Source organism: Palaemon carinicauda, chromosome 45 (assembly GCF_036898095.1).
Source record: "Palaemon carinicauda isolate YSFRI2023 chromosome 45, ASM3689809v2, whole genome shotgun sequence".
NCBI classification, from domain to species: Eukaryota; Metazoa; Arthropoda; class Malacostraca; order Decapoda; family Palaemonidae; genus Palaemon; species Palaemon carinicauda.
Window position 1 is genome coordinate 1,803,093 of NC_090769.1, and position 27,174 is coordinate 1,830,266.

At 43.4% G+C, this 27,174-nt stretch overlaps 1 protein-coding gene across 1 annotated transcript in view; it reads right to left on the reverse strand.

Moving 5' to 3' along the window:
• LOC137634766 (Golgi apparatus protein 1-like) overlaps positions 1 to 27,174 on the reverse strand; it is an 86,069-nt gene that overhangs the window by 40,013 nt on the left and 18,882 nt on the right. The window contains exons 5-10 of the mRNA XM_068367288.1: positions 24,530 to 24,689; positions 20,988 to 21,171; positions 19,207 to 19,430; positions 10,343 to 10,464; positions 9,643 to 9,901; positions 2,472 to 2,641 (exon numbers count right to left, since the gene is read on the reverse strand). Of these exons, the coding sequence (XP_068223389.1) occupies positions 2,472 to 2,641; positions 9,643 to 9,901; positions 10,343 to 10,464; positions 19,207 to 19,430; positions 20,988 to 21,171; positions 24,530 to 24,689 (1,119 nt within the window). The remainder of the gene's footprint in view (positions 1 to 2,471; positions 2,642 to 9,642; positions 9,902 to 10,342; positions 10,465 to 19,206; positions 19,431 to 20,987; positions 21,172 to 24,529; positions 24,690 to 27,174) is intronic.

Genomic DNA, 27,174 nt, shown 5'->3' on the forward strand with positions numbered 1-27,174 from the left:
TTTGCATTAATTTCTTCATCACAAAGTCACTAATTATATCATTAAGCCCAAACTGAAATATGAGCAGGAGGGTGAGATACTGAATATCTCGGATTTCTTGCAGAGTGGCAACATCACACACTTTCAAAGCAATTTGTATTTTTCCTAACTATTCAGAAAAGGATGCCCCTATAACCATAGACTGGTTTAAAATCGTGATATGTCAATATACTCGGACCCGACAGATGTGCGGGAGTGTTGATTCCTACCACCTCTTATGGGTTGGGCTAGGGTTCTGTCAGCTGACAGGTGGTCGAGGAAGAACCTATATCCTTGGAAGGATATGATGTCACAATGTGTGGCCAATTAGGAGTACTGTATCCTACATTCTATCCATCCTCCCCCTCGTAAGGAGGGGGGGTACACACTTCTACAAATGAACAGCTGCTCAGGTTGGAAGCTCTCCCGCAGCAACGACTGATCCAATGAATAAAGGAATAACCACTGCACCTCAAAAGAGGAGAAGGAAAAGAGAAATCGGGACAGACACTCTACCTTCCAATCGCATGATTCCCACTCTCTATAACCCATAAATTTTTTGACTGCTGTACACAATTGTCAGGTTCTTGAGCTAGGGAAATGATCATATGGGTCACAATTATTGTACATGAATTTAAAGTTCCAGATTGCAGTAAATGATCGTAGAGTTACCAATTGCAGTAAATGATCGCAGAGTTACCAATTGCAGTATGTGATTGTAAGTTCTCAATCACAGTAGGCAACAACACACTTCCAAATCTCGGTAGACAACCATAGAGCCCCAAATCGAATTAGATGATCATAGAGTTCCCAATTGCAGTAGACGATTGTAGAGTTCCCCATTGAGGTAGACGATCATAGAGTTCCTAATCGCGGTAAACAATCATGTTCCCAATCACAGTAAACAATCGTAGGTTTTGCGATCACAGCACAAAGGCAATCCATGGAAAAATGCAATTAGTGGAGAGAAACCGCGAGGCAATCTGTCTTCAGGGAGTGAACATAATTGGAACGTTCGACTAATGACGGAATGCAAAAGGAAACCTAGAGCTCCTGCTGGTAAGATAAAAGGAGGCCATGCAATCATACCAGTAAGATCACAATGAGAACAATCCTAGGTTCGTATCATCCTCAGAACATAATCTGTATACAACTCACTCAGATGGGTGAGGGGCCTTTTCCCTAATCAAAAATAACCAAAGCTAATCATACAAAGCCGAGTGCTAGCAATAGGCATGCGAGAACTTGTATCCCAAGCCACTTAGCGCTGGGTATGCTCTTGGTATGAACCACTTGGCGTTGGGTATGATCTCAGTATGTACTTCCCTCATATACTACAAAATTGTCGGAGACATGTAGCTACATTGATAGGACCTATTTAGACAATGTCTTCCCCATCAAGTGTAGCAATAGGAGAAGGACACTCCAAAATCAAACCCTCGTTCTCTAGTCTTGGGTAGTGTCATAACCTCTGTACCATGGTCTTCCACTATTCTGGGTTAGAGTTCTCTTGCTTGAGGATACACTCAGGCACACTATTCTATCTAATTTCTCTTCCTCTTGTTTTGTTAAAGTTTTTTTTTAGTTTATATAGGAGATATTTATTTTAATATTATTCTTAAAATATTTTTTTTTCCTTGTTTCCTTTCCTCACTGGGATATTTTCCCTGTTGGAGCCCCTGGGCTTATAGAATTCTGCTTTTCCAACTAGGGTTGTAGCTTAGCAATTAATAATAATAATAATAATAATAATAATAATAATAATAATAATAATAATAATAATAATAATACCATTCTGTTGAAAGCAGTGCATTCGTTGTGAAATGGTTGACAAACTACGTGTACCAACGTCTGTTTCCAAAGGTGAGAACAACTTTGATATGCAACTTTTCCCTCACTCTCCCAAAAGCTACATGGCACTTTCGTAGAAAAGGAAGAGAAGGGCGAGGCCCTTCCTCTTACCCCATGCTCGTTCTTATGAGAAAAAATGGTTAGCTGGTCTATGAGCACTTGTATCGCCACAGGGATACTGGAGAGAAGCTTTAAAGCCTCTGGATGCATTCCACATATTCCAAACTATGTTATCAATTTAAAGAGGGAGAGAATGAAAGTTTTGACAGATGAGATGGGACATCACTACCATTGTAAGGTAAGTTCTCATTCCTATTATCTACCTACCACTTTGTTTAGTTAATAAGCCTATTGGCACATGGTTACTTCACCGTTAACTAGGCATGATGGTATTAAAAAGCCTACCTTTTTAACATGAACATTCCCAAAGTTTATCACATCAATCCCCTTTTAAGGATCAAATGAAGTGAGGTGAAGATGAGTCCAGTATAAAATAAATAAATAAATTCCATCAATCCATTCATTCATCCATCCACCCGCCACCCCCACAAGTGGCCTGTAATTAATCAAACAGGGTCCCTTTCTCTACATTAGACACTTACTTTTCAAGATTATCTTGAAGACAGGCAATTTCTTCACCCGGACCAGTGTGAGTTGAGCAAAGTTGAGCAAGATGTTCCATACAAACCATCTCAATTTCTGGGAGCAGATCAACGTAGGCTGCTCTTTCATGCATTACACGCTGCACTTCATGTATGCAAGAAGTGGACAACTACAAAAAATAAGAACAAAAATTGTCATCTTACATTTGCTTATAAGATCAAATACTGTATATATGAACAAACGTATGAAAATACTGCAGAGCTAAAATTTAACACCTTTGGGATGAGCAATCGAATAAAATGTTATTTTGATAATAAAATAAATTTTTGAATATACTTACCCGGTGATTATAATAGCTGCAACTGTTGCTCGACAGAAAACTCTAAGGTAAAACTCGCCAGCGATCGCTACACAGGTTGCGGGTGTGCCCAACAGCGCCATGTCGTCCAGATACCCAGTACTCAATGTAAACAAAGACTCAATTTTCTCCTCGTTCCACTGCGTCTCTATTGGGGAGGAAGGGAGGGTCCTTTAATTTATAATCACCGGGTAAGTATATTCAAAAATTTATTTTATTATCAAAATAACATTTTTCAATATTTAACTTAGCCGGTGATTATAATAGCTGATTCACACCCAGGGGGGTGGGTAGTGACCAGCAATATATGTTTACATTATTATGAGCTAAGAGTTTTTATTTCATTTTAGAAGTTATCAAAATAACAAAAACAAAATAAATAGGTACCTGGTAAGGAAGTCGACTTGAACAATTACTCTGCCTTTTTAAGTACGTCTTCCTTACGGAGCCTCGCGATCCTCTTAGGATGCTGATCGACCCCTAGGATCTGAAGTATCAAGGGTTGCAACCCATACAACAGGACCTCATCAAAACCCCTAATCTAGGCGCTCTCAAGAAATGACTTTGACCACCCGCCAAATCAACCAGGATGCGAAAGGCTTCTTAGCCTTCCGGACAACCCAAAAAACAACAATAAAAACATTTCAAGAGAAAGATTAAAAGGTTATGGAATTAGGGAATTGTAGTGGTTGAGCCCTCACCCACTACTGCACTCGCTGCTACGAATGGTCCCAGTGTGTAGCAGTCCTCGTAAAGAGACTGGACATCCTTAAGATAAAAAGACGCGAACACTGACTTGCTTCTCCAATAGGTTGCGTCCATTATACTTCGCAGAGATCTATTTTGTTTAAAGGCCACGGAAGTTGCGACAGCTCTAACTTCGTGTGTCCTTACCTTCAGCAAAGCTTGGTCTTCCTCACTCAGATGGGAATGAGCTTCTCGTATTAACAGTCTGATAAAATAGGATAAAGCATTCTTTGACATAGGCAAAGATGGTTTCTTAACTGAACACCATAAAGCTTCAGAAAGGCCTCGTAAAGGTTTAGTTCGTTTTAAATAGAACTTAAGAGCTCTCACAGGGCATAAGACTCTTTCTAGTTCATTGCCAACCATATTCGATAAGCTTGGAATATCGAACGATTTCGGCCAAGGTCGAGAAGGCAGCTCGTTTTTGGCTAGAAAACCAAGTTGTAGTGAACATGTAGCCTTTTCTGACGAAAATCCGATGTTCTTGCTGAAGGCATGAATCTCACTGACTCTTTTAGCTGTGGCTAAGCATACCAGGAAAAGAGTCTTTAAGGTGAGATCTTTCAGGGAGGCTGATTGTAGCGGCTCGAACCTGTCTGACATGAGGAATCTTAGTACCACGTCTAAATTCCAACCAGGTGTAACCAAACGACGCTCCTTCGTGGTCTCAAAAGACTTAAGGAGGTCCTGTAGATCTTTATTGTTGGAAAGATCTAAGCCTCTGTGACGGAAGACTGATGCCAACATGCTTCTGTAACCCTTGATAGTGGGAGCTGAAAGTGATCGTTCTTTCCTCAGGTATAAGAGGAAGTCAGCTATTTGAGTTACAGAGGTACTGGTCGAGGATACAGATACTGACTTGCACCAGTTTCGGAAGACTTCCCACTTCGATTGGTAGACTCTAAGGGTGGATGTTCTCCTTGCTCTAGCAATCGCCCTGGCTGCCTCCTTCGAAAAGCCTCTAGCTCTCGAGAGTCTTTCGATAGTCTAAAGGCAGTCAGACGAAGAGCGTGGAGGCTTTGGTGTACCTTCTTTACGTGTGGCTGACGTAGAAGGTCCACCCTTAGAGGAAGAGTTCTGGGAACGTCTACTAGCCATCGAAGTACCTCGGTGAACCATTCTCTCGCGGGCCAGAGGGGAGCAACTAGCGTCAACCTTGTCCCTTCGTGAGAGGCGAACTTCTGCAGTACCTTGTTGACAATCTTGAACGGTGGGAATGCGTATAGATCTAGATGTGACCAATCTAGGAGAAAGGCATCTATATGAATTGCTGCTGGGTCCGGGATTGGTGAGCAATATATTGGGAGCCTCTTGGTATTCGAGGTTGCAAAGAGATCTATGGTTGGCTGGCCCCAAGTGGCCCAAAGTCTCTTGCATACATCCTTGTGGAGGGTCCATTCTGTTGGAATTACTTGTCCCTTCCGACTGAGACAATCTGCCATGACATTCAAGTTGCCTTGGATGAACCTCGTTACTAGCGATATGTTTAGACCTTTTGACCAGGTGAGCAGGTCCCTTGCGATCTCGTACAACGTCAGTGAGTGGGTCCCTCCTTGCTTGGAGATGTACGCCAAAGCAGTGGTGTTGTCCGAGTTCACCTCCACCACTTTGCCTTGAAGGAGAGACCTGAAGCTTTTCAAGGCCAGATGTACTGCCAGTAGCTCCTTGCAGTTGATATGCATTGTCCTTTGACTCGAGTTCCATATTCCCGAACATTCCCGACCATCTAATGTTGCGCCCCAGCCTACGTCCGATGCGTCCGAGAAGAGAACGTGGTTGGGAGTCTGAACAGCCAGGGGCAGACCCTCTCTGAGGTTGATACTGTCCTTCCACCACGTCAGGCAAGACTTCATCTTCTCGGAAATGGGGATCGAGACCGCTTCTAGCGTCTTGTCCTTTTTCCAGTGAAATGCTAGGTGATATTGAAGAGGACGGAGGTGTAGTCTTCCTAATGACACAAACTGTTCCAGGGATGATAGCGTCCCTATCAGACTCATCCACTTCCTGACTGAACATCGATCCTTCTTCAGCATGTTCTGGATGCATAACTGGGCTTGGCTTGTTCTGGGGGCCGACGGAAAAGCCCGAAAAGCTAGACTGTGAATCTCCATCCCTAAATACACAATAGTTTGGGATGGGACCACTTGTGACTTTTCCATATTGACAAGGAGACCCAATTCCTTGGTCAGATCTAGAGTCCACTTTAGATCCTTCAGACAGCGACGACTGGAAGAAGCTCTGAGAAGCCAGTCGTCCAAATAGAGGGAGGCTCGGATGTCCGCTAAATGAAGGAATTTGGCTACATTCCTCATCAGCCTCATAAACACAAGAGGAGCTGTGCTTAGGCCAAAGCACAGGGCTTGAAACTGGTAGACAACCTTTTCGAAAACGAATCTCAGAAAAGGTTGGGAGTCCGGGTGGATGGGGACGTGGAAGTAGGCGTCCCTTAGGTCTAAAGAGACCATCCAGTCTTCCCTTCTGACCGCTGCTAGAACCGACTTTGTGGTCTCCATGGAGAACGTCTGTTTTGTGACAAAGACATTCAGCGCACTGACGTCTAGCACCGGCCTCCACCCTCCTGTCTTCTTTGACACCAAGAAGAGGCGGTTGTAGAATCCCGGGGTTTGATGGTCCGAGACTTTGACCACCGCTCCCTTCTCTAGTAAGAGAGACACTTCCTGTTTCAATGCTCGTCTCTTGTCTTCCTCTCTGTACCTGGGAGAGAGATCGATGGGAGACGTTGCTAGAGGGGGTTTCCGTACAAACGGGATCTTGTACCCCTCTCTGAGCAACTTCACAGATTGTGCATCTGCGCCTCTCTTTTCCCAGGTCTGCCAGAAGTTCTTGAGTCTGGCTCCCACTGCTGTCTGAAGAAGCTGGCAGTCAGACTCTGCCCTTAAAGGACTTGGTTCCTTTCTTCTTTCCTCGTTTCCCTTTGGCACAAGCACCTCCTCTGCTGGAGGCTCTGCCACGAAAGGGCGGAATAAAACGGGACGCTGGAGTGTCCATCCTTGGTCTAGCTGACAAGGTAGGCAAAGGGGTGGCTTTGCGAGCTGAGGACGCAACAAGATCGTGAGTGTCCTTCTGTATCAAAGAAGCGGCAATTCCCTTAATCAGATCTTCTGGAAAAAGGCACTTGGAAAGAGGAGCAAACAGAAGTTCGGATCTCTGGCATGGTGTAACTCCAGCAGAAAGGAATGAGCATAGGTTTTCACGCTTCTTAAGGACTCCAGACACAAATGATGCAGCAAGCTCATTAGACCCATCACGTACGGCCTTGTCCATGCAGGACATAATGAGCAAGGAAGTCTCCTTCTCTGTCGGAGAGATCTTTCTGCTTAGAGCTCCTAGACACCAGTCTAAGAAGTTAAAAACTTCGAAGGCTCTAAAAATACCTTTCAAAAGGTGGTCCAGGTCCGAAGATGACCAACATATCTTTGAGCGTCTCATGGCAAGGCGGCGGGAAGAGTCTACAAGACTTGAGAAGTCGCCCTGGGCAGAGGCAGGAACTCCCAAGCCGAGAACTTCTCCCGTGGCATACCAGACGCTCGATCTAGAAGAGAGTCTAGCAGGGGGAAACGTAAAAGCTGTCTTCCCTAAACTCTTCTTGGACTGCAGCCATTCTCCTATCACCCGCAAAGCTCTCTTGGACGAGCGTGCGAGGACGAGTCTAGTAAAGGCAGGAGTGGTTGACGGCATGCCTAACACAAACTCTGACGGAGGAGAACGCGGAGCCACAGAAACAAACTGGTCCGGAAACATCTCTTTGAACAGGGCCAAAACTTTCCTAAAGTCCAAAGAGGGTTGCGTAGACTTAGACTCGTCCAGTTCTGAATGCGGTTCATCTACGTGTGCAGCAACATCATCATCAGAAAGTCCCTCATCCGATAACTGATGAGGGAACGGCAACGGAGTGGGTAACGGCTGGTTAGCTGAGTCCGGTCGCACGGGTGCATGCGTGACTGAGCCGGACGCAACGTCATGGAACTGCTGCCCAGTCTGTGAGCTGGCAACAACCATAGCAGCGCGGGGACGCACAGCGTCTACTCCAGACTGTTTGGACTGATGTGGGTGAGCAGTGGCAACCACACTGGGTTGCGGAGGTTGACGCACCGCGTCAAAACAAAACAACTCTGACGGTTGTTGAACCTCACGAACGTCAACGGATACCTCCGTGCGTCGCTGAACGTCAACATGCGGCTGGCAGATCACACTGGAACGCATGGGTGGCGGAACTCTCTCAACTGGTGTGCGTGAGAAGGTTACCTCAGCGTCCACAGGACGCACAACCGATCGTGTGGGTGGTTGTAGGCAAGGAGCTGACTAGCTGGTGCGGCAGCAACCTTCTCCGCACGAAAGTCCTGCATAAGAGACGTTAGTTTAGACTGCATGTCTTGCAGTAAAGACCACTTAGGGTCTACAGGAGCAGGTGCGGCGACAGACGGTGTAACTGACTGAAGCGGTACCGCTTTGCCTCTCTTAGGAGGTGAACAGTCATCGGATGACTGCAGCGAGTCCGAACTGACCCAGTGGCTACAACTGGGCCGTTGGACTTGTGCGGAAGGGACCGACTTGCGCTTTAACGGTCGTGAGACCTTGGTCCATGGTTTCTTGCGAGAAACACCTTCCGAAGACGAGGTATAAATGGGCTCTCTCGTCTTTGTTAGGCAGGGGCGATCTTGGGTAGATACGCCCGATACCACGGAGGGAACGTCTGTTCGCTGATTAAAGCCTCTCAAACCCATTTGTCGTATGACATTGCTTCTCCCCTGGACTTGGGAGCTTGCAAGAGGTCCCGGACTAGGAGGACGACAGGCACGAACAGAAGAACCCTCAAGCGCAACACTATCCACAACACTATCACTCACTTTATCACTTCCCACTGCACTTTTGCACTTCAGCTCCTTCACATCCGCCATGAGCTGATTACGGTCACTAGCAAGGGACTCAACTCTCTCACCCAGAGCTTGGATGGCACGCATCATATCAGCCATCGAAGGTTCCCGAGTGCCAGGAGGGGGATTAGGAGCAACCACTACAGGGTAAGGAATAGGTTGTGGGGCATGAGGAGAGGAAATATCAATAGAACGAGAGGAACTTCTCCTAACTCTATCTCTCTCTAGCCTACCTGTATACTTTTGGAATTCGATAAAATCGAATTCCGAAAGCCCAACGCACTCCTCACACCGATCTTCCAATTGACAGGTTTTATCCCGACAATTGGAACAAACAGTGTGAGGGTCGATAGAAGCCTTCGGAAGACGCCTTGAACAGTCCCTAGCATTGCACTTCCTAAATTTTGGGACTTGTGAAGGGTCAGCCATTTTGAATTGGTCAAAGGGGAATTCAAAAACTATCAAAAAGTCATCAACAAAGAATCCGTTATCAAAAAGAGTTCAAGGATTTGTGAAGAGAAACCCTGCACAGCGAAAGCTCAAAACTAGAATAATGTACTTCACCAATTAGTTGTGAAAAAACTCCAGTTTAGCAACAGCGAGTAAGTACGTCTTGTCGGTAGCACGACAGAGAGAAAATTGAGTCTTTGTTTACATTGAGTACTGGGTATTTGGACGACAGATGGCGCTGTTGGGCACACCCGCAACCTGTGTAGCGATCGCTGGCGAGTTTTACCTTAGAGTTTTCTGTCGAGCAACAGAGTTGCAGCTATTATAATCACCGGCTAAGTTAAATATTGAAAAAATAACATAACAACATGAAACTGATCTACAGTCAGATTACATAACATTAACCCTTTTACCCCCAAGCTATTTGGAAATTTCCAACCCTTAACCCCCAGGGGGTTATTTTTTTCCCAGCACATTTTGCAGTATATATTTTTTAAATTGCTCTAAAAGCCTTAATTTTTGTCATAGAGAGGTCAGGTTGGTCTCATTCTCTTGGAAAATGCCTGAATTTTCTCAAATAAGTTATCAAAAATATGAAAAAAAAAAAATTTTATAGCATTTTTTTGCAAGGACGTACCGGTACGTCCATGGGGGTAAAAGGATGGCTTTTGCGAAACGTACCAGTACGTCCTTTGGGGGTAAAAGGGTTAAGTGACTTACTCTTAAATCTTTCTTTGGGTGGTATACATAACGGAAAAGGCAGGGAAGCACATGAACTCCTCTCTCTGCATTTGATGTTGTGTCGGCCCAATCTCTCTTGGCATCGCATTTCTCCACAGCTTCTTTACCACACGCACTTAGCAACTGTGGGTCCAGGTTCCATTCCCGAGAAACAAAATATTGTATTTCTAGTAAGGCTGCTTCACAAGGAGAGGGCATTTCGGGGGAGTTCAGATGGCGCATCAAACACCGCAACACCCTGTAAATACATATATAGGCTACAATTAATATCTTGAAAACAGAGAATACTCAAAATTGGCTACAATTAATATCTTGAAAACAGAGAATACTCAAAATTGGCTACAATTAATATCTTGAAAACAGAGATTACTCAAAATTGGCTACAATTAATATCTTAAAAACAGAGAATACTCAAAATTGGCTACAATTAATATCTTGAAAACAGAGAATACTTAAAATTAGCTACAATTAATATCTTGAAAACAAAGAATACTCAAAATTACAAGCATAAATCCTGAAACGTTCCCCTTTTAAGTTCTCAACACACTTCATTAGTTACACAGTAATTACTTCTTGTTCAAATAGATGAATATGAAAGTACCCATTTGGTAAACACCTTTCTTCAATAGTATTTTGTGCAAAAAATAAAATGGATAGTTTTAGGCAGACAAAATCCTACCTCGCATTACCACCCCTGATATCCTTACAAGAGGATTCAACCATAGGAAGACAAGCGTCATAAAGCACAGGATCAGCTCTCCAATCTTCTCCGACATCAGCTTCCTTCATCAAAGTTCCCATCTATGTAGAATAGTAAATTAAAGTAAAAATAAATCATAAATTCAATAAATAAAAGGAAGTTCTAACAACAGCACTACTTTAAACTTTTGACAGTTAAAAATGATATTTTAATTATAAAATAAATTTTTGAATATACTTACCCGGTGAATATATAATAGCTGCTGCTCCAGTGGCTCGACAGAAAAACACACAAAAACTCGCGAGCGATCGCTATGAAGGTTGCGGGTGTGCCCACCAGCGCCAACTATCGGCCAGATACCGCATATGTATGTAAACAAGCCTCAATTCTTCTCGTCCCGCTGCGTCTCTATTGGGGAGGAAGGGAGGGCCTTTAATTTATATATTCACCGGGTAAGTATATTCAAAAATTTATTTTATAATTAAAATATCATTTTTAAATATTTAACTTAGCCGGTGAATATATAATAGCTGATTCACACCCAAGGTGGTGGGTAGAGACCAGAGTTAATTAAGTTTACAGCGTATATGCTTAGAGTTTTTGACAGTTATAATATAACAAAACCCAAATATATAGGTACCTGGTAAGGAAGTTGACTTAGACGATTACTCTGCCTTGTAAGTCTGTCTTCCTCACGAAGCCCAGCGATCCTCTTAGGATGCTGAAAGACTCCCAGGAGCTGAAGTATCAAGGGCTGCAACCCATACAAACAGGACCTCATCAAACCCCTAATCTGGGCGCTCTCAAGAAATGACTTTGACCACCCGCCAAATCAATCAGGATGCGAAAGGCTTCTTAGCTTTCCGTACAACCCAAAAAAACAATATTAAAAACATTTCAAGAGACAGATTAAAAAGGAGATTGGAATTAGGGTAATGTAGTGGTAGAACCCTCACCCACTACTGCACTCGCTGCAACGAATGGACCCAGTGTGTAGCAGTCCTCGTAAAGAGTCTGGACATCTTTTAAGTAAAATGACGCGAACACCGACTTGCTTCTCCAAAAAGTCGCGTCCATAATACTTTGCAGAGATCTATTTTGCTTGAAGGCCACGGAGGTTGCTATAGCTCTAACTTCGTGCGTCTTAACCTTAAGCAAACATCGGTCTTTCTCATTCAAGTGAGAATGAGCTTCTCGTATCAAAAATCTGATAAAATATGACAAAGCATTCTTTGACATCGGCAATGATGGTTTCTTAACTGAGCACCATAATGCCTCAGATTTACCTCGTAATGACTTAGTACGAGCTAAATAGAACTTAAGAGCTCTAACAGGACATAATACTCTTTCCAGTTCGTTGCCTACGATCACTGATAAGCAAGGAATATCAAAAGATTTAGGCCAAGGACGAGAAGGCAGTTCATTTTTGGCCAGGAAACCAAGTTGAAGTGAACAAGTGGCTTTTTCTGTAGAAAAGCCGATGTTCTTACTGAAGGCATGAAGTTCACTGACCCTTTTAGCCGAAGCCAAGCACACTAGGAAAAGTGTCTTGAGGGTGAGATCCTTCAGGGAGGCTGAATGTAATGGCTCAAACCTGTCTGACATGAGGAACCTTAGGACCACGTCTAAGTTCCATCCAGGAGTTGCCAAACGACGTTCCTCAGAGGTCTCGAAAGACTTAAGGAGATCTTGGAGATCTTTATTGTTGGAAAGATCTAAGCCTCTATGTCGAAAGACCGAAGCCAACATGCTCCTGTAGCCCTTAATCGTGGGAGCTGAGAGGGAGCGAACCTTTCTAAGATGTAAAAGAAAATCTGCGATTTGGGCTACAGAGGTACTGGACGAGGACACAGATGCTGACTTGCACCAGTCTCGAAAGACTTCCCACTTCGACTAGTATACTCTAATGGTAGAAGCTCTCCTCGCTCTTGCAATCGCACTGGCTGCCTCCTTCGAAAAGCCTCGAGCTCTTGAGAGTCTTTCGATAGTCTGAAGGCAGTCAGACGAAGAGCGGGGAGGCTTTGATGGACATTCTTTACGTGGGGCTGACGTAACAGATCTACCCTTAGAGGAAGACTTCTTGGAAAGTCTACCAGCCATCGAAGTACCTCGGTGAACCACTCTCTCGCGGGCCAGAGGGGAGCAACCAACGTCAACCTTGTCCCTTCGTGAGAGGCGAACTTCTGCAGTACCTTGTTGACAATCTTGAATGGTGGGAATGCATATAAGTCCAGATGAGACCAATCTAGGAGAAATGCGTCTATGTGTATTGCTGCTGGGTCTGGGACTGGAGAGCAATAGATTGGAAGTCTCTTGGTCATCGAGGTGGCAAAGAGGTCTATGGTGGGTTGACCCCAAGTCGCCCAAAGACTCTTGCACACGTCCTTGTGGAGGGTCCATTCCGTAGGAATTACCTGACCCCTCCGACTGAGACAGTCTGCTAAGACGTTCAAGTCGCCCTGGATAAACCTCGTTAACAGGGAGATGCCTCGATCTCTTGACCAAATGAGCAGGTCCCTTGCGATCTCGTACAGCGTGAGGGAGTGGGTGCCTCCTTGCTTGGAGATGTACGCCAAGGCTGTGGTATTGTTGGAGTTGATCTCTACCACTTTGTTTCGAAGGAGACTTTCGAATTTCATCAAGGCCAAGTGGACTGCCAAAAGCTCCTTGCCGTTGATGTGCATGCTCCTCTGACTTGAGGTCCACAGACCTGAGCATTCCCGACCGTCCAGGGTCGCACCCCAACCCAAATCCGACGCGTCTGAGAATAGTACGTGGTTTGGGTTCTGAACTGCTAGGGAAAGTCCCTCTCTCAGACTGATATTGTTGTTCCACCATTTCAGGCATGCCTTTACTGGTTCGGAGACCGGGATTGAGACCGTCACTAACGTCTTGCCCTTGTTCCAGTGAAAGGCTAGATGGAACTGGAGAGGCCGAAGGTGTAGTCTTCCTAGCGAGACAAACTGCTCCATGGATGATAGAGTTCCTACTAGACTCATCCAATTCCTGACTGAGCACCGTTCTCTCTTCAACATCAGTTGGACTTTGAGCAGGGCTTGATCTATTCGGGTGGCAGACGGAAAAGCCCGAAAAACTGGACTGCGAATCTCCATCCCTAAATACAATATAGTTTGGGATGGAATCAGCTGGGACTTTTCTAGGTTGACCAAAAGTCCCAATTCCTTGGTCAGATCCAATGTCCAATGAAGATCCTGCAGACAGCGATGACTGGACGAAGCCCTGAGAAGCCAGTCGTCCAAGTACAGGGAGGCTCGGATTCCCGATAAATGGAGGAATTTTGCCACATTCCTCATAAGTCTCGTAAACACGAGAGGAGCAGGACTTAGGCCAAAGCACAGGGCCCGAAACTGGTATACCACATTCCTGAAAACAAACCTCAGAAACGGTTGGGAATCTGGGTGTATAGGAATGTGGAAGTACGCATCTAGTAGGTCGAGAGAGACCATCCAGTCTCCCTTTCTGACCGCTGCTAAGACTGACTTCGTGGTCTCCATAGTGAACTTTGTTTTCGTAACAAAAACGTTGAGCGCACTGACGTCTAGCACCGGTCTCCAACCTCCTGTCTTCTTTGGGACTAGGAAGAGACGGTTGTAAAACTCCGGTGATTGAAGGTCCGAGACTTTCACCACCGCTCCCTTCTCTAGCAACAGAGACACTTCTAGGTTTAGGGCTTGTCTCTTTGACTCCTCTCGGTACCTGGGAGAGAGGTCGATGGGAGATGTCGCTACAGGAGGTTTGCGTACAAACGGAATTTTGTACCCCTCTCTGAGCAACCGAACAGACTGTTGGTCTGCGCCCCTCTTCTCCCAGGCCTGCCAGAAGCTCTTCAATCTGGCTCCTACCGCTGTCTGAGGCTGTGGGCAGTCAGACTCTGCCACGTGAGGACTTGGCTCCTCTCCTCTTACCTCTCTTTCCCTCGGCACGAGTACTTCCCCTGCTGGGAGCTCTGCCACGAAAGGGCGGGATAAATCTGGATGCCGGAGTGTCGATCCTGGGTCTTACAGCAAAGGATGTCAAAGGGGTCCCCTTGCGAGCAGAGGACGCCATCAAGTCATGGGTGTCGTTCTGCACAAGCGAAGAAGCTATGTCCTTAACCAATTGTTGCGGAAACAAAAACTTTGATAAGGGAGCAAAGAGCAGTTCTGATCTCTGACAGGGAGTAACTCCTGCCGAAAGAAAAGAGCAAAGGGACTCTCGCTTCTTTAAGACTCCCGACGTAAAAGAGGCGGCGAGCTCATTGGAACCATCGCGGATGGCTTTATCCATACATGACATTATCAGTAAGGAAACATCTCTATCAGCTGACGAGATTTTCCTACTCAAAGCTCCTAATGACCAGTCAAGGAAGTTGAAAACTTCAAAGGCCCTGTATACGCCTTTCAGCAAATGGTCAAGGTCCGAGGAGGACCAACTAATCTTTGAGCGTCTCATGGCTAGGCGGCGGGGAGAGTCTACGAGGCTTGAGAAGTCACCCTGGGCAGAGGCAGGGACTCCCAAGCCGAGAAATTCTCCCGTGGCATACCAGACGCTCGATCTAGACGAGAGCTTTGACAGAGGGAAGGCAAAGGCCGTCTTCCCCAAACTCCTCCTGGTATCCAACCAGTCACCTAAAAGTCGTAAAGCTCTCTTGGAAGAGCGAGAGAGCACTAGCTTAGTAAAGGCTGGCATGTTAGCAGGTAAGCCTAGAGCAAACTCAGACGGTGGCGAACGAGGAGCAACGGTAACAAAGTGATCGGGAAAAAGCTCCTTGAAAATTAACATGACTTTCTTAAAGTCCATTGAAGGAGGAACCGTTCTAGGTTCGTCTACATCCGAAGGATGATCATCATGATGAGGGTCAGCAACGTCCTCATCTGAAGGATCTTCATCCGACAACTGCTGAGTAACAAGCAAAGGGGTTGGCAATGCTTGACACGCAGAGTCCACACGCACTGGTGCATTAGTAGCAGTCCAGGATGCTACGTCATGTAACTGCTTAACAGCCTGACTGTCAACAACAACAGGAGCGGGAGGACGCTAGACGTCAACTCGAGACTGTTTTGACTGCCTAGACTGAGCAGTCAAAACAACTCTAGACTGCGGTGGTTGACGCTCAGCGTCAAAACAAGTCAACTCCGCTGGTTGGCGAACGTCCTGAACGTCAACAAGAGCATTAGGAAGTGGCTGAACGTCCATATGCGGCTGAAAGTCAACACGTGACTGCATCGAGTGAGGCTCTACAAAGCGCGATTGACGTGACTTAGCAACGCCAACGTCAACAGGACGAGCAAAGGCTCGTTTTGGCGGCTAAAGGCCAGGATCTCGATTAGCTAAGCGGCGAGGATCATCGTGAACCTTTTCAGCAGAATAGTCTTCCATAAGGGAGGAGAGCTTGATCTGCATGTCTTGCAGTACAACCCATTTAGGATCAACGGGAATGGGTGCGGTGAAAGACGGGGTTAACGTCTGAGACTGCACAACCTTGCCTACACCAAGACACTCTGAGCCTGTGTAACGTTGCTGCTTAATCGGAGAGCAGTCTTTCGATGACTGTAAGGGGTCAGAGCTGTCCCAATGGCTACAACCAGGACGCTGGACCTGTCCTGAAGGGACCGACTTTCGCTTCAAGGGCCTTGAAACCTTGCTCCACGGTTTCTTATGCGAAAAGCCTTCGGATGACGAGGAGAAAATGGTCTCTCTCGTCTTATGGTAGGTGCGGTCTTGATGAGACACGCCTGTTACCACAGAGGGAACGTCTGTTCGCTGATCAAGGCCTCTCGAACCCATAAGTCGTACGACATTACTTCTCCCCTGGGCTTGGGAGCTTGCAAGAGGTCTCGGACTAGGCGAACGACAGGCACGAACAGACGAACCCTCGGTCGCAACACTGAAAACACTTTGCGCACTAATCACTTTCCCACGATTTTCCGCTGTGGCACTCTGACACTTTAGCTCTTTAACGTCCGCCATGAGTTGATTACGATCTGTAGCTAATGACTCAACTCTTTCACCCAAAGCATGAATGGCACGTAACATGTCCCGCATTGATGGTTCCTGAGTGCCAGTAGGGGGTTCAGGCACAACCACTACAGGGGAAGGATTAGGTTCAGGGGCATGTGGAGAGGAAAAATCTACTGACCTAGAGGAACTCCTCCTCACCCTATCTCTCTCTAGCTTACGAGAATATTTGTCATATTCGAGCCAATCGAATTCCGAAAGGCCCACGCATTCCTCACACCGATCTCCTAATTGACAGGTTTTACCCCGACAATTAGAACACACAGTATGTGGGTCGAGAGATGCCTTTGGAAGACGCCTATTGCAATCCCTAGCATTACACTTACGAAATCTAGGAACTTGAGAAGCGTCAGCCATTTTGAATTAGTCAAAGAAAGTCCAAAAAACAATCCAAGTCATCAACAATTAAATCTGTCCAAAAAAGAGTTCAAGAGTTTAAGTTGAGGAAAAAACACCTGCACTGCGAAAGCTCAAACCAAAATGAAGTACTTCACCAAGTCTGTTGAGAAAACTCCAGGTTATACAGCAAGTAATGATACGTCTTGTCGTTAAGGCCGACAGAGAGGAATTGAGGCTTGTTTACATACATATGCGGTATCTGGCCGATAGTTGGCGCCGGTGGGCACACCCGCAACCTTCATAGCGATCGCTCGCGAGTTTTTGTGTGTTTTTCTGTCGAGCCGCTGGAGCAGCAGCTATTATATATTCACCGGCTAAGTTAAATATTTAAAATAATGTTTTTTAAAGTGAATAAACACTATACAGGCTTAAGATATATAACAATAACATGCCTCTGAAGTTACTTAAACTCGATATAAAATTCCAAAAGACGAACAAAGAATTTCTATTGATGCCTAAAATGTTCTAGGCTAAGTATACAATAATAATCTGGCTTTACAGAACAAAAATACTTTCAGCAACAGTTATTCATGCACTCAAATCATTAACCCTTTTACCCCCCCCCCCCGGGTAATTGGAAATTTCCAACCCTTAACCCCCAGGATATTTTTTTTTCCAGCACAATTTGCAGTATATATTTTTTAAATTGCTCTAACAGCCTTAATTTTTGTCATAGAGAGGTCAGGTTGGTCTCATTCTCTTGGAAAATGCCTGAATTTTCTCAAAAAATTATCAAAAATGTGCAAAAAAAAATTTAAATAGCATTTTTTTGCAAGGACGTACCAGTACGTCCATGGGGGTAAAGGTATGAGTTTTGTAAAACGTACCAGTACGTCCTTTGGGGGTAAAAGGGTTAACAAAAAATAATAGAGTTCTAGAGCCTGAATTGTATCTATTTCTAAAGTAAGAAAGATAAATTCTTTTCCTGAATTTAAAATTTCTTTGGCCATAAGCCCTTTCTATCAATAGACTGTACAGTAACAAAACACCATATAAGCCAGATGCGATCCCAGAGGGCGGCCGGAAGCGGTTGAGTTCGGTAGTCCAACATCATTAACCCTTTTACCCCCAGGCTATTTGGAAATTTCCAACCCTTAACCCCCAGGGGGTTATTTTTTTCCCAGAACATTTTGCAGTATATTTTTTTAAATTGCTCTAACAGCCTTAATTTTTGTCAGAGAGAGGTCAGGTTGGTCTCATTCTCTTGGAAAATGCCTGAATTTTCTCAAAAAATTATCAAAAATATTAAAAAAAAAATATTACAGCATTTTTTTGCAAGGACATACCGGTACGTCCATGGGGGTAAAGGGATGGCTTTTGTGAAACGTACCAGTACGTCCTTTGGGGGTAAAAGGGTTAAGGCTAAAAAACTTGTAAACTACACGCAACTCCTAACCCTCCACTGATATCAATCAGCTGATCCTGCTATTGCTAGGTAACTAGGCTAAGAATATACAGTAATACCCCCTAAGTCGGTTTAAAATACGTCAAATCTGTCTTTATGTTGCTCAATAAATACGAAAATAAAACTCAAGTTACGCCGTTTAACCCAACATTAGATCTATCTCCAAGTCCTAAAATAACAATTAACCCTTTTACCCATAGGCTATTTGGAACTTTCCAACCCTTAACCCCCAGGCATTTCTTTTTTCAAGCACATTTTGCAATATATATTTTTTAAATTGCACTAACAGCCTTAATTTTTGTCATAGAGAAGTCAGGTTGGTCTCATTCTTTTGGAAAATGACTGAAGTTTCTCATAAAGTTATAAAAAATATGAAAAAAAAAAAATGTAAATAGCAGTTTTTTGCAAGGACGTACCAGTACGTCCATGAGAGTAAAGGGATGAGTTTTGTGAAACGTACCAGTACGTCCATTGGGGGTAAAAGGGTTAAGTACTGTACGGTACAGTACTTCCCATGTGTCAGTTACTGGTTTTTATAAAATGATAGCAGATTGTAAATTTTTTCTTTTTTTGATATTGCAGAAATCCGACCTACATCCTAATTAGATTTACATTGGATTTCTCGGAGCCAGTTAACGATTTAGGTCGGGGTACTGCTACAATAAGCATATCTGGAGAGACCCAGAGTGGATTCTTACCATTAACTATTAAACTGTCTCATTACTTTACTGGACGCATGATATTATCAAGAGGAAAGAAAATGGGAACTTTTTAATTTTAGGGAAATATGTCAATAAAACTGCGCTTCCTGAAAAGAAGTAATATGAACATTAGATGAGCATAGATATAATAAATGTTATCATAAAAATTCTGTTTTTTTGCATACATTGTACTGATGGAAGTGTTAGTTAATTGTTCGTATGGTGAAGAGTTACTGTACATAAAACTATTGTATGAGATGTAAAAAAATAAGTGATAGAAATTACACCCTTTGATTTAGGGATCAATTCCACACCCTTACCTCTCGTTTGCAACCCTCAGTTATTTGCTTGCGGTGACTATGATGGCGCATCTGTTTCATGAGACAATGTAGAGTACGACCACCCGTTTCAACTCCACCTCTGCACCAAGTCTCGATTTCATTTTTACAATGTACCATAAGATTTGGTGAAAGTTTGTAATCCTCCATTAACAATCGCCTATGAGATAGCATCTCTTCTTTACAGTTGTTTTCAATACTTTTTCCTGATGATGATGAAATACAATTTTAGTGTGGTTGCATTTTATATACCGAACAGGACTCCTTAATATTGAAAGACATATTTATAGACTTTTATTCAAATTGTTTAAAACGTTAAAATGAAACCAGATTAGGAATTTCAAAACAAAACAACAATTACTTTTCATATTACACAATCCTCATGTTTCATTTACATTATTTTTATAGCTTAATGCAATGTATTGTTAGTAGGCAACTGAGTCACTGAATTGACAATGAATCTTTTAGTGACTATGCCAATTGTTTGTTGCATAAGACCTATGCACAATACCCATCTTAAAAGTTTACTGCGATCATAAAAAGTATATATCTATTAACTTCTCCATGGTGGCTACCTGTAAGATCAGAAAGTACAGCTCTTTGCATTCTGTACAATTGGAAATTAATAAAGTTGGTATCGAGTTTATAATTATACTGCATTACCAAATAGGTCATCAATACAATTAACTACAAAGTCCACTCAAATCATAACAGTGCTATACCAAAAGAATCTATTTCTATGTTAAGTGGAAATTGAAGTATAGAGAAATTTGAAAGCCATTGCAGAGCCAGTGGGGATGTTGGCAAAGATATAGATGCCTAATACAAAAGACATAACAGTATAAAAAGGTATTCTTCAGAGATTTTATAAAGTAACCTAACTCCAAAATTAAGAAATATTAGGTGTCATGGTCAGATGTAAGGTTAAGTTTCGTGGCGTTAAAAGTTTTCATCCCTAGATGTACGGTCCCAAGGGTTTAAGAAGGTATTTTTCATGTTAGCATTAACCAAACTAGGCTGAGTTCCTCGTCAGGCAAGGAGGAACAAATGGGAAAAAAATTCCCCTTTGTTCTTTTGATGTCAAGCTACCCCAAAAAATTGGGTAAATGCCATGGTAGATAGATAGATAAGATAAATTTTTCATGGCATTCAGGAAAATGAGCACAAAGTCAGAAAGATGAGGCCAAACAAAACCTGAAGGTCATCAAAAAGTTTGGTATAATTAGCATTCTTACCAAGATACATCGGTATACTTTATGTTGTATGAAGGAGTCCTTTACACGCCAAAGAAAACTAATTATATGTTAAATAAAAAAATGTGCGGCAGAAGCCACCAGAATGGGAAGACCATCCAGTTTTAGAGTAGCTAAATTTTTTCAACAAAAAATATCAGCATATGCAACCATGAGAAAGAATCCTTCATATTGTTCAAGAAAATAAATTACAAAATGACCTGCAAACACCAGAAATTAATTATTACAAAACAAGGAGATTAATTACTGTGAAATTTGGAAATTAATTATAGAATTTTTAATTTCATTACTAGTCAAGTTGTAACACTAATAACTAGGAAAGCAGAATACTAAAAGCCATAAGACCCAAACAGGAAAGCAGCTCAGTGTGAAAAAGAAACTGATGAAAAGTAAAGAATTTACATTGCTTCAAGATCCTTTGAAAAAATCAAATACATTAGTCTGACACAAAACTCATCCACTAAGGCTAAGATGCAAATGACACAACAAAAACTACGGCCCAGCACTTACCATTCTTCATAGCATTCTCGAGGCAAAGTAAGATCCTTGAAAGTTTTATATCATGGTTGTCGTCTGAGCTTCCCCTACGGCAAGAGTTTTCCGTTATTGCACTACGACAGGCTCTAACCAAGCCCCGACTAACATGATAATCTTGAGCTATGAGCTGCTGGCGACGTGATAGCTGATCTACACACTGTACAACAACAATTCATATTAATAAGAAATATATATATGTAAGACAGAAAATTTTATCATCAACAATTATCTACTTTCATATTTTTTTTGTAATCACAAATTCCAACCAACTGAGGTATTTATTCTACAAATGTAAAACTAAAATGAAATAAGAGAACTCCATTAAAATCTTAATGCTAAAAACCAAACAAGACATTTTTCTCAATGAAGATACAATAGTAATTTGGCTCTCATATTCTATGTCTGACACCATGGGCTCTTAATATCACTATAAAAGTTTTATCAGATCAAAGAGTTTGCCTGAGGGATATGTTCATATAAAAGGAATAACCACTGGATCAAGATATATAAGGATAAAAGCACTGCCAAACACACAAATGATAAATGTACTCTCCCCCTGAAAAGTATCACAACCTCTTCAAACGTTAGTTACCGCAATCATTTACTTCACTAATAACTACATAATACTGTAATCATTTACTCGAGAGAAAATTTCCTATATGGTTTCATACTCTTATTTCCAAAATTCCAGGACCCACCAACATGTCTCTATCCATTTATTTCCATATCTACTACTTTTCTATCTAACTGTTGCTCATTTCTTTTCAGGATAAAGGCAAATCATCTCTATCTTTGAAATTTTTTGTCTTTTTCCCTGCCACTTGACAGCATATAACTATTATCACACCTTTTCAAAATCTCTTCTTATTTTGTTTACTGATGTGATATCTTTATTCACAGCACAAGCCTTTAAAACCACCACAAATATTTAAAGTAATTTATATTTCCCTAGCTATACAAACCTATCTTTTAATAGGAGTATGATTATAGTATAGCTGGAATTTGGTAGTTAAAATTACAAGTTGTCGGTAAGAAGCTCTGACCCCCTCACCAGCAAACTTAAATCTGAACATCAGAGGACTAAAGGAGAGAGGCCCAAGGACTACTTCGGCTTTGGGGAAGACTCTGAAGCCGAAGAATCCCTCTCGGACTACTTCTTCCTCACGTCGTACTTCGACCACCACACAGATGACCAAGCCTTGAACTCATCAAAAGGAGATAACTGGAAACAATCCTGCCCCTGTGAATGGGCACAAAGAGTGGGGTCCACCTCCCTCTGGGACATAAACTGGCTGCAATTGCAGCCACCCTTACCAGGGCAGGACAACATGCCTACATATTGAGCCTTCATAACATTAGCACAGAAACACTAAAAAATACAAATTTTCAAAACCTTACAGTTGCATTCAGACAGTATGATATTCTTTTGTGCTCAGAAACTTTGGTTTCTAATATGAGGTACTCATTTGAGCTCTTTATAACTGGTTTTAAGAACCAAATAATTTTGAAAGGGGATGCCATTCCTAGGGCTAGGGGAATGGCAGTGTATATTAGGACTGAGTAACCTGATTCTAATAAGTCCTACTATGAATGTGGATGTCAAGAGATTCAGGTTATAAAGTTGTAGCAGGGATAAAAACTTTTATTTGTGTTCGGTCTACCAGAATCCGGACATGGATGATTCTATTTTCTACTGTCTTCTTACCATTATGGCTAAGATACAAAAGGATGATAGAAAGGCTTTTGTTTTTGTTGGGGATTTCAATGCTTACCATAGGGAGTGCTTAAATTCTGTTTCTCCTACTGATCGTCATGGCTTAAGAGCTTTGGACTTTGCCTCTGAATCAGGTTGTGAACAAATCATAAGTGAAGCTACTCCCAGCTCTGGTAAGAGCTTGGACCTCGTATACACCGATTCCCATGGCATTATAAAAAGTAAAGTTGGTTCTCCAGTTGGGACATCTGATCATGCCTTGATTTCATTACCAGTGAAGACTGAGCAGTCCATCCCCAATGTATCATATTCATGTAAGATTTATATAAAATCTGAAGCAGACTGGAATGGCATTTTGAGTGATCTTTTGGGCTTAAATTGGTAACAATTATATAATAGTGCTGATCCTGTTGTTCCTTTAAATGAAAATCTAGTTAACAAAATTGATAGGTGTATCCCTTCTTGTGTGCTAAAGTACCGAGTAAAGGACAAACCACTTTTCAATGATGATTATAGACTTGCTTATTTGGAGAAGCAGGAGGCCTATCGTGTTTGGAAGGGTAACAGATCATATTTGACCCAGAGCCAAGTTGCCCCATTGGTTCTCTAACTGATGAGCCATAAAGATCACTATCTTCACATAAAACAGAACTAATTTTCTGTACCTTGACAACATCTAAGAACTGACAAATCCTCACTAGAGGTGAAGTAGACGACTGCATCAGACCAAAATCGATTCAGGCATCCTCTCCAAGTTCTTTGTAATCATGAAAGAGTGCAAGAACATTTACAAAATTTCACTCAATCTCAGGATTACGAGTCTCCAATGGAAGTGAACTGGAGTCAAGTGCTGTTAGGGCATTGAAAACAAGAGACAGACAGACACACACACACACACACCCCAGTCTTATCACACACCTCATGAGATAGTTCTTTCTTCTGAGAGTATGCACAGAGGGACTGGGAGTGTGCCCTAAAGAGGTTGAAGTGAACCCTGACTAACAATCGGCTTCTCCTTCAAAGCAGAACTGCCTTTGGCCCCTACAACCCCAGACTGACCAAGTACCGCATATTTCAGTCTCTATGGCATGTAAGGGTGAGCGCATTATCAGGATACGTGATGGGTGCCGAAGAATTTTACCGCCAAGTAAGACTACACGATTGGGCATCTAGGTGCTCATGATAACGCTGAGAGGGGTCCTGGGTGGTCAGTTTTTTCTTATTCACATTTGCCTGAGAGCATAGGAACACCTGGCACGTGGACTGGTGACGTTGGGCAGAAACAAGTGACAGGTGATCTTGTTCCCCCATGACCAAGTAGTTATGTCTACCTTGATAATTTTCAAATCTTTCCAGTTGCTCCAAAGTAATACTCCTCTTAACCCTTTTACCCCCAGGTTATTTGGAAATTTCCAACCCTTAACCCCCAAGGGGTTATTTTATTCCCAGCACATTTTGCAGTATATTTTTTTTTAAATTGCTCCAACAGCCTTAATTTTTGTCATAGAGAGAGGTCAGGTTGGTCTCATTCTCTTGGAAAATGCCTGAATTTTCTAAAAAAAAAAAAAAAAATGATCAAAAACATGAAAAAAAAAATTTTACTTCATTTTTTTGCAAGGACGTACCGGTACGTCCATGGGGGTAAATGGATGGCTTTTGTGAAACGTACCAGTACGTCCTTTGGGGGTAAAAGGGTTAAAGGAGGATAGTTTGTATTCATGTATGAACAAATGGCAGTACAATATGGAGTTAAAATAAAGCTATCCCACTGAAGATGACTTTAAGGAACAATAAAACTTACTTCTTTACTCATCCTTCTCTCCATTTTATGTTTCATGAGGCACTTATAGACACGTCCTTCCCCAGCACGAACATTATCACAAAACTTCTCTCTGTCTTCACGACACGCAAAAAATAAAGGTCTGTCAAGGTGAAAATCATCAGCCTGGATTTCAGCTAATCTGTAAAATGAAACCACACTGATGAGTAGCCAATTAAAAAACCTTTCGGCATATAATAATGCTGCTTTCTCATTCATCATCAAAATAGGGGATATGCTGAAAAAATAATAAGTACAGTATGCCTTTCAGGTCTAATTATTGCCTAAAAATTACAGATATTAAACCCAAATCCTTAAAGTTGGCCATAATTTTCCTGTATTTCTGTTGTCAAGTCTTCAATTGCTGCTTTGAACCAGCAATATGACAAATTCGAAGATAATTTGTATTTTTCCTAACCATACAAACCTTAGCTATTTACAAAGGGTTATTACTTTTAGCGTAGCTGAAATGGCGAGCCATTAGAATTTAACGAGGGTGTATTACCCCCCGCGCTAGTTAGCGGGGGGGTAGGGGAGTGGTAGCTAGCTACCCCTCCTCCCCCTCACACACACGTGAATACTCACTTTCACTTAGAGGTAGGACTTGTCTTGGGGGACAGGGCTGGCGGGCAAATATGTGTAAATAGCTAAGGTTTGTATGGTTAGGAAAAATACAAATTATCTTCGAATTTGTCATTTGTTCCGTAACCGAAATACAAACCACGCTATTTACAAAGGGTGACTTATCCCTTAGGAAGGGTGGAAAGTCCCCAGCCATACTGGCTTTGGCTTTACCCGGGGACTCAGAATCCGAGTGAGTCGCACTCGAGAAAAGGAGTCCCTGCACCTCACAAGTTCCTTGCTCCGCAAGGAACCATGTGGCCTACGTAAGCTTGTGTGTGAAGGAAGAAGTGTGACCCGTCTTAGGCAGTTGACCTGGAGTTCCAGAAGGAACTCTGGGTTAGGACGTTCCCAATACCACCTCGTCAGGGTATGGGGGACGCGACAGTATTGACTCAATACTCGGAACACAAGGAAGCATGGTTTACCTGCAGAGGTTCGAGGTCAGCTATGCAGAGACCAGGATGCTGCTTCCCCGTAGAGGGGATGATGAAGAAAGAAGTAAGGGCCAGACATACTTCTTTCGTTCATGCAGACTAAAACCTGATAACAATGCCCTCAACCTTCTGCTACCTGTCCAAAAAGGAGCCTGAGGTTAGACCAGCTGTTGTGTAGCCACCACAGAGCGATAGAAAACGTATCGAGACTCCTGTGGGTCACGCCCTGCAGGAAGCGGGCTGCGAAGGTCATCAGACGCTTCCAGACTCCAGCTTGTAGCACCTGCGTCACAGAGTAGTATTACTCGAAGGCGAGGACGTTGCGATGTATCCAACATCGTGCTGTAGGGCGACGTGACGGGGGAGGGTTTGAAGACAGGTCGAGATGAATGTACTCGAGTCCGGGCTGAAGAGGTATACTGGTGACTCTCCCCCCATGTGTTCCCAAATCGGCTGCAACTGAGGCCAAACTGCAGCTGTTCCCAGCGCTAACCTCTCGATTCCTTACTGGCAAGAAAGAGAAGGTCTTGGGACATAACACACAGAATGGAGACTCGAAATCTTGAATGAATCGGACCGAAGGGTCGGGACCCTCAGATTCTGAGTCTAGCCAACAACTCAGGAGCGAGCCTGAATGTTGCCTTCCCCTCTTCCTTAGAAAAGGGGGAGTAGTAAGAGACCAAGAAGATTGCTTACACACTGGCCGTGGCCAGAGTGAGCAGAAGACCCAAGGCGGAATACAATCCGAGGCTGTCGTAAAAGGGTCTTGAGAAGATCTCTTAAAGGACTAAAAGTCCGAGCCATGCTCCAAGTTGGAGGTCTTCCTCCGACTAGGGCAGGGACGATCGTAGCTTCGCATGAGCGAGGATAGATCCAGCGGGCAGGAAAAAGTTATTCCTTTAAGCCTGAAGGTCAGGGAAAGGCTGAGCGACAGGCTTCATTGCCGAGAGCGGAAAGGAGCTTCCTCCCGCCGAAAGGCAATAAGACCGTTATTGCTGGAGAAGAGGCCTCACGGGAAGAGGTATATCTCCCACGGCACCCACCACCTTAGACTCTTCACTTTGCCTGGGAGACCCCTGTGGATGACTATCGCAGATGACGCGACCTCCGTACCGCGACTGTAGCGGGTTGTCTCTTCTAGAGGAGGAAGCGTAGTGTCTCCAGGCATGAAGCCGAAGCGATGCCCCGGTTCGGGAGAGATGTCGCAGTGTGGTTGCTTGAGTAGTCTGCGCCGTGGGAGAAGCTCTCCCGGGAGTTCCGTCAGGGGAAGCAGAGGGTCCAGAAACCGTTCTGCGCATAGTCCCAGTGGAGCTCTCCCATTGAAAGGTTGACAGACAACCTGGTTTTGTTGAGACCCATTGTCCGCAGACAAAAAGGAGGGAAGACGCAGGCGTCGAATTTGTCCCACCATCACCGGAATGCATCTTGCCAGAGTCTCGGGGTCTGAGACTGGGGGGTAAGACTAGTGGAAGCTTGAGGTTCCAAGGTGTTGCGATCAGGTCCCCCAGACCAGCACTTGCTGGTTACCCAAGGTCAAAGACCCCTAGGTACACTCTCTCTATGAGGCTC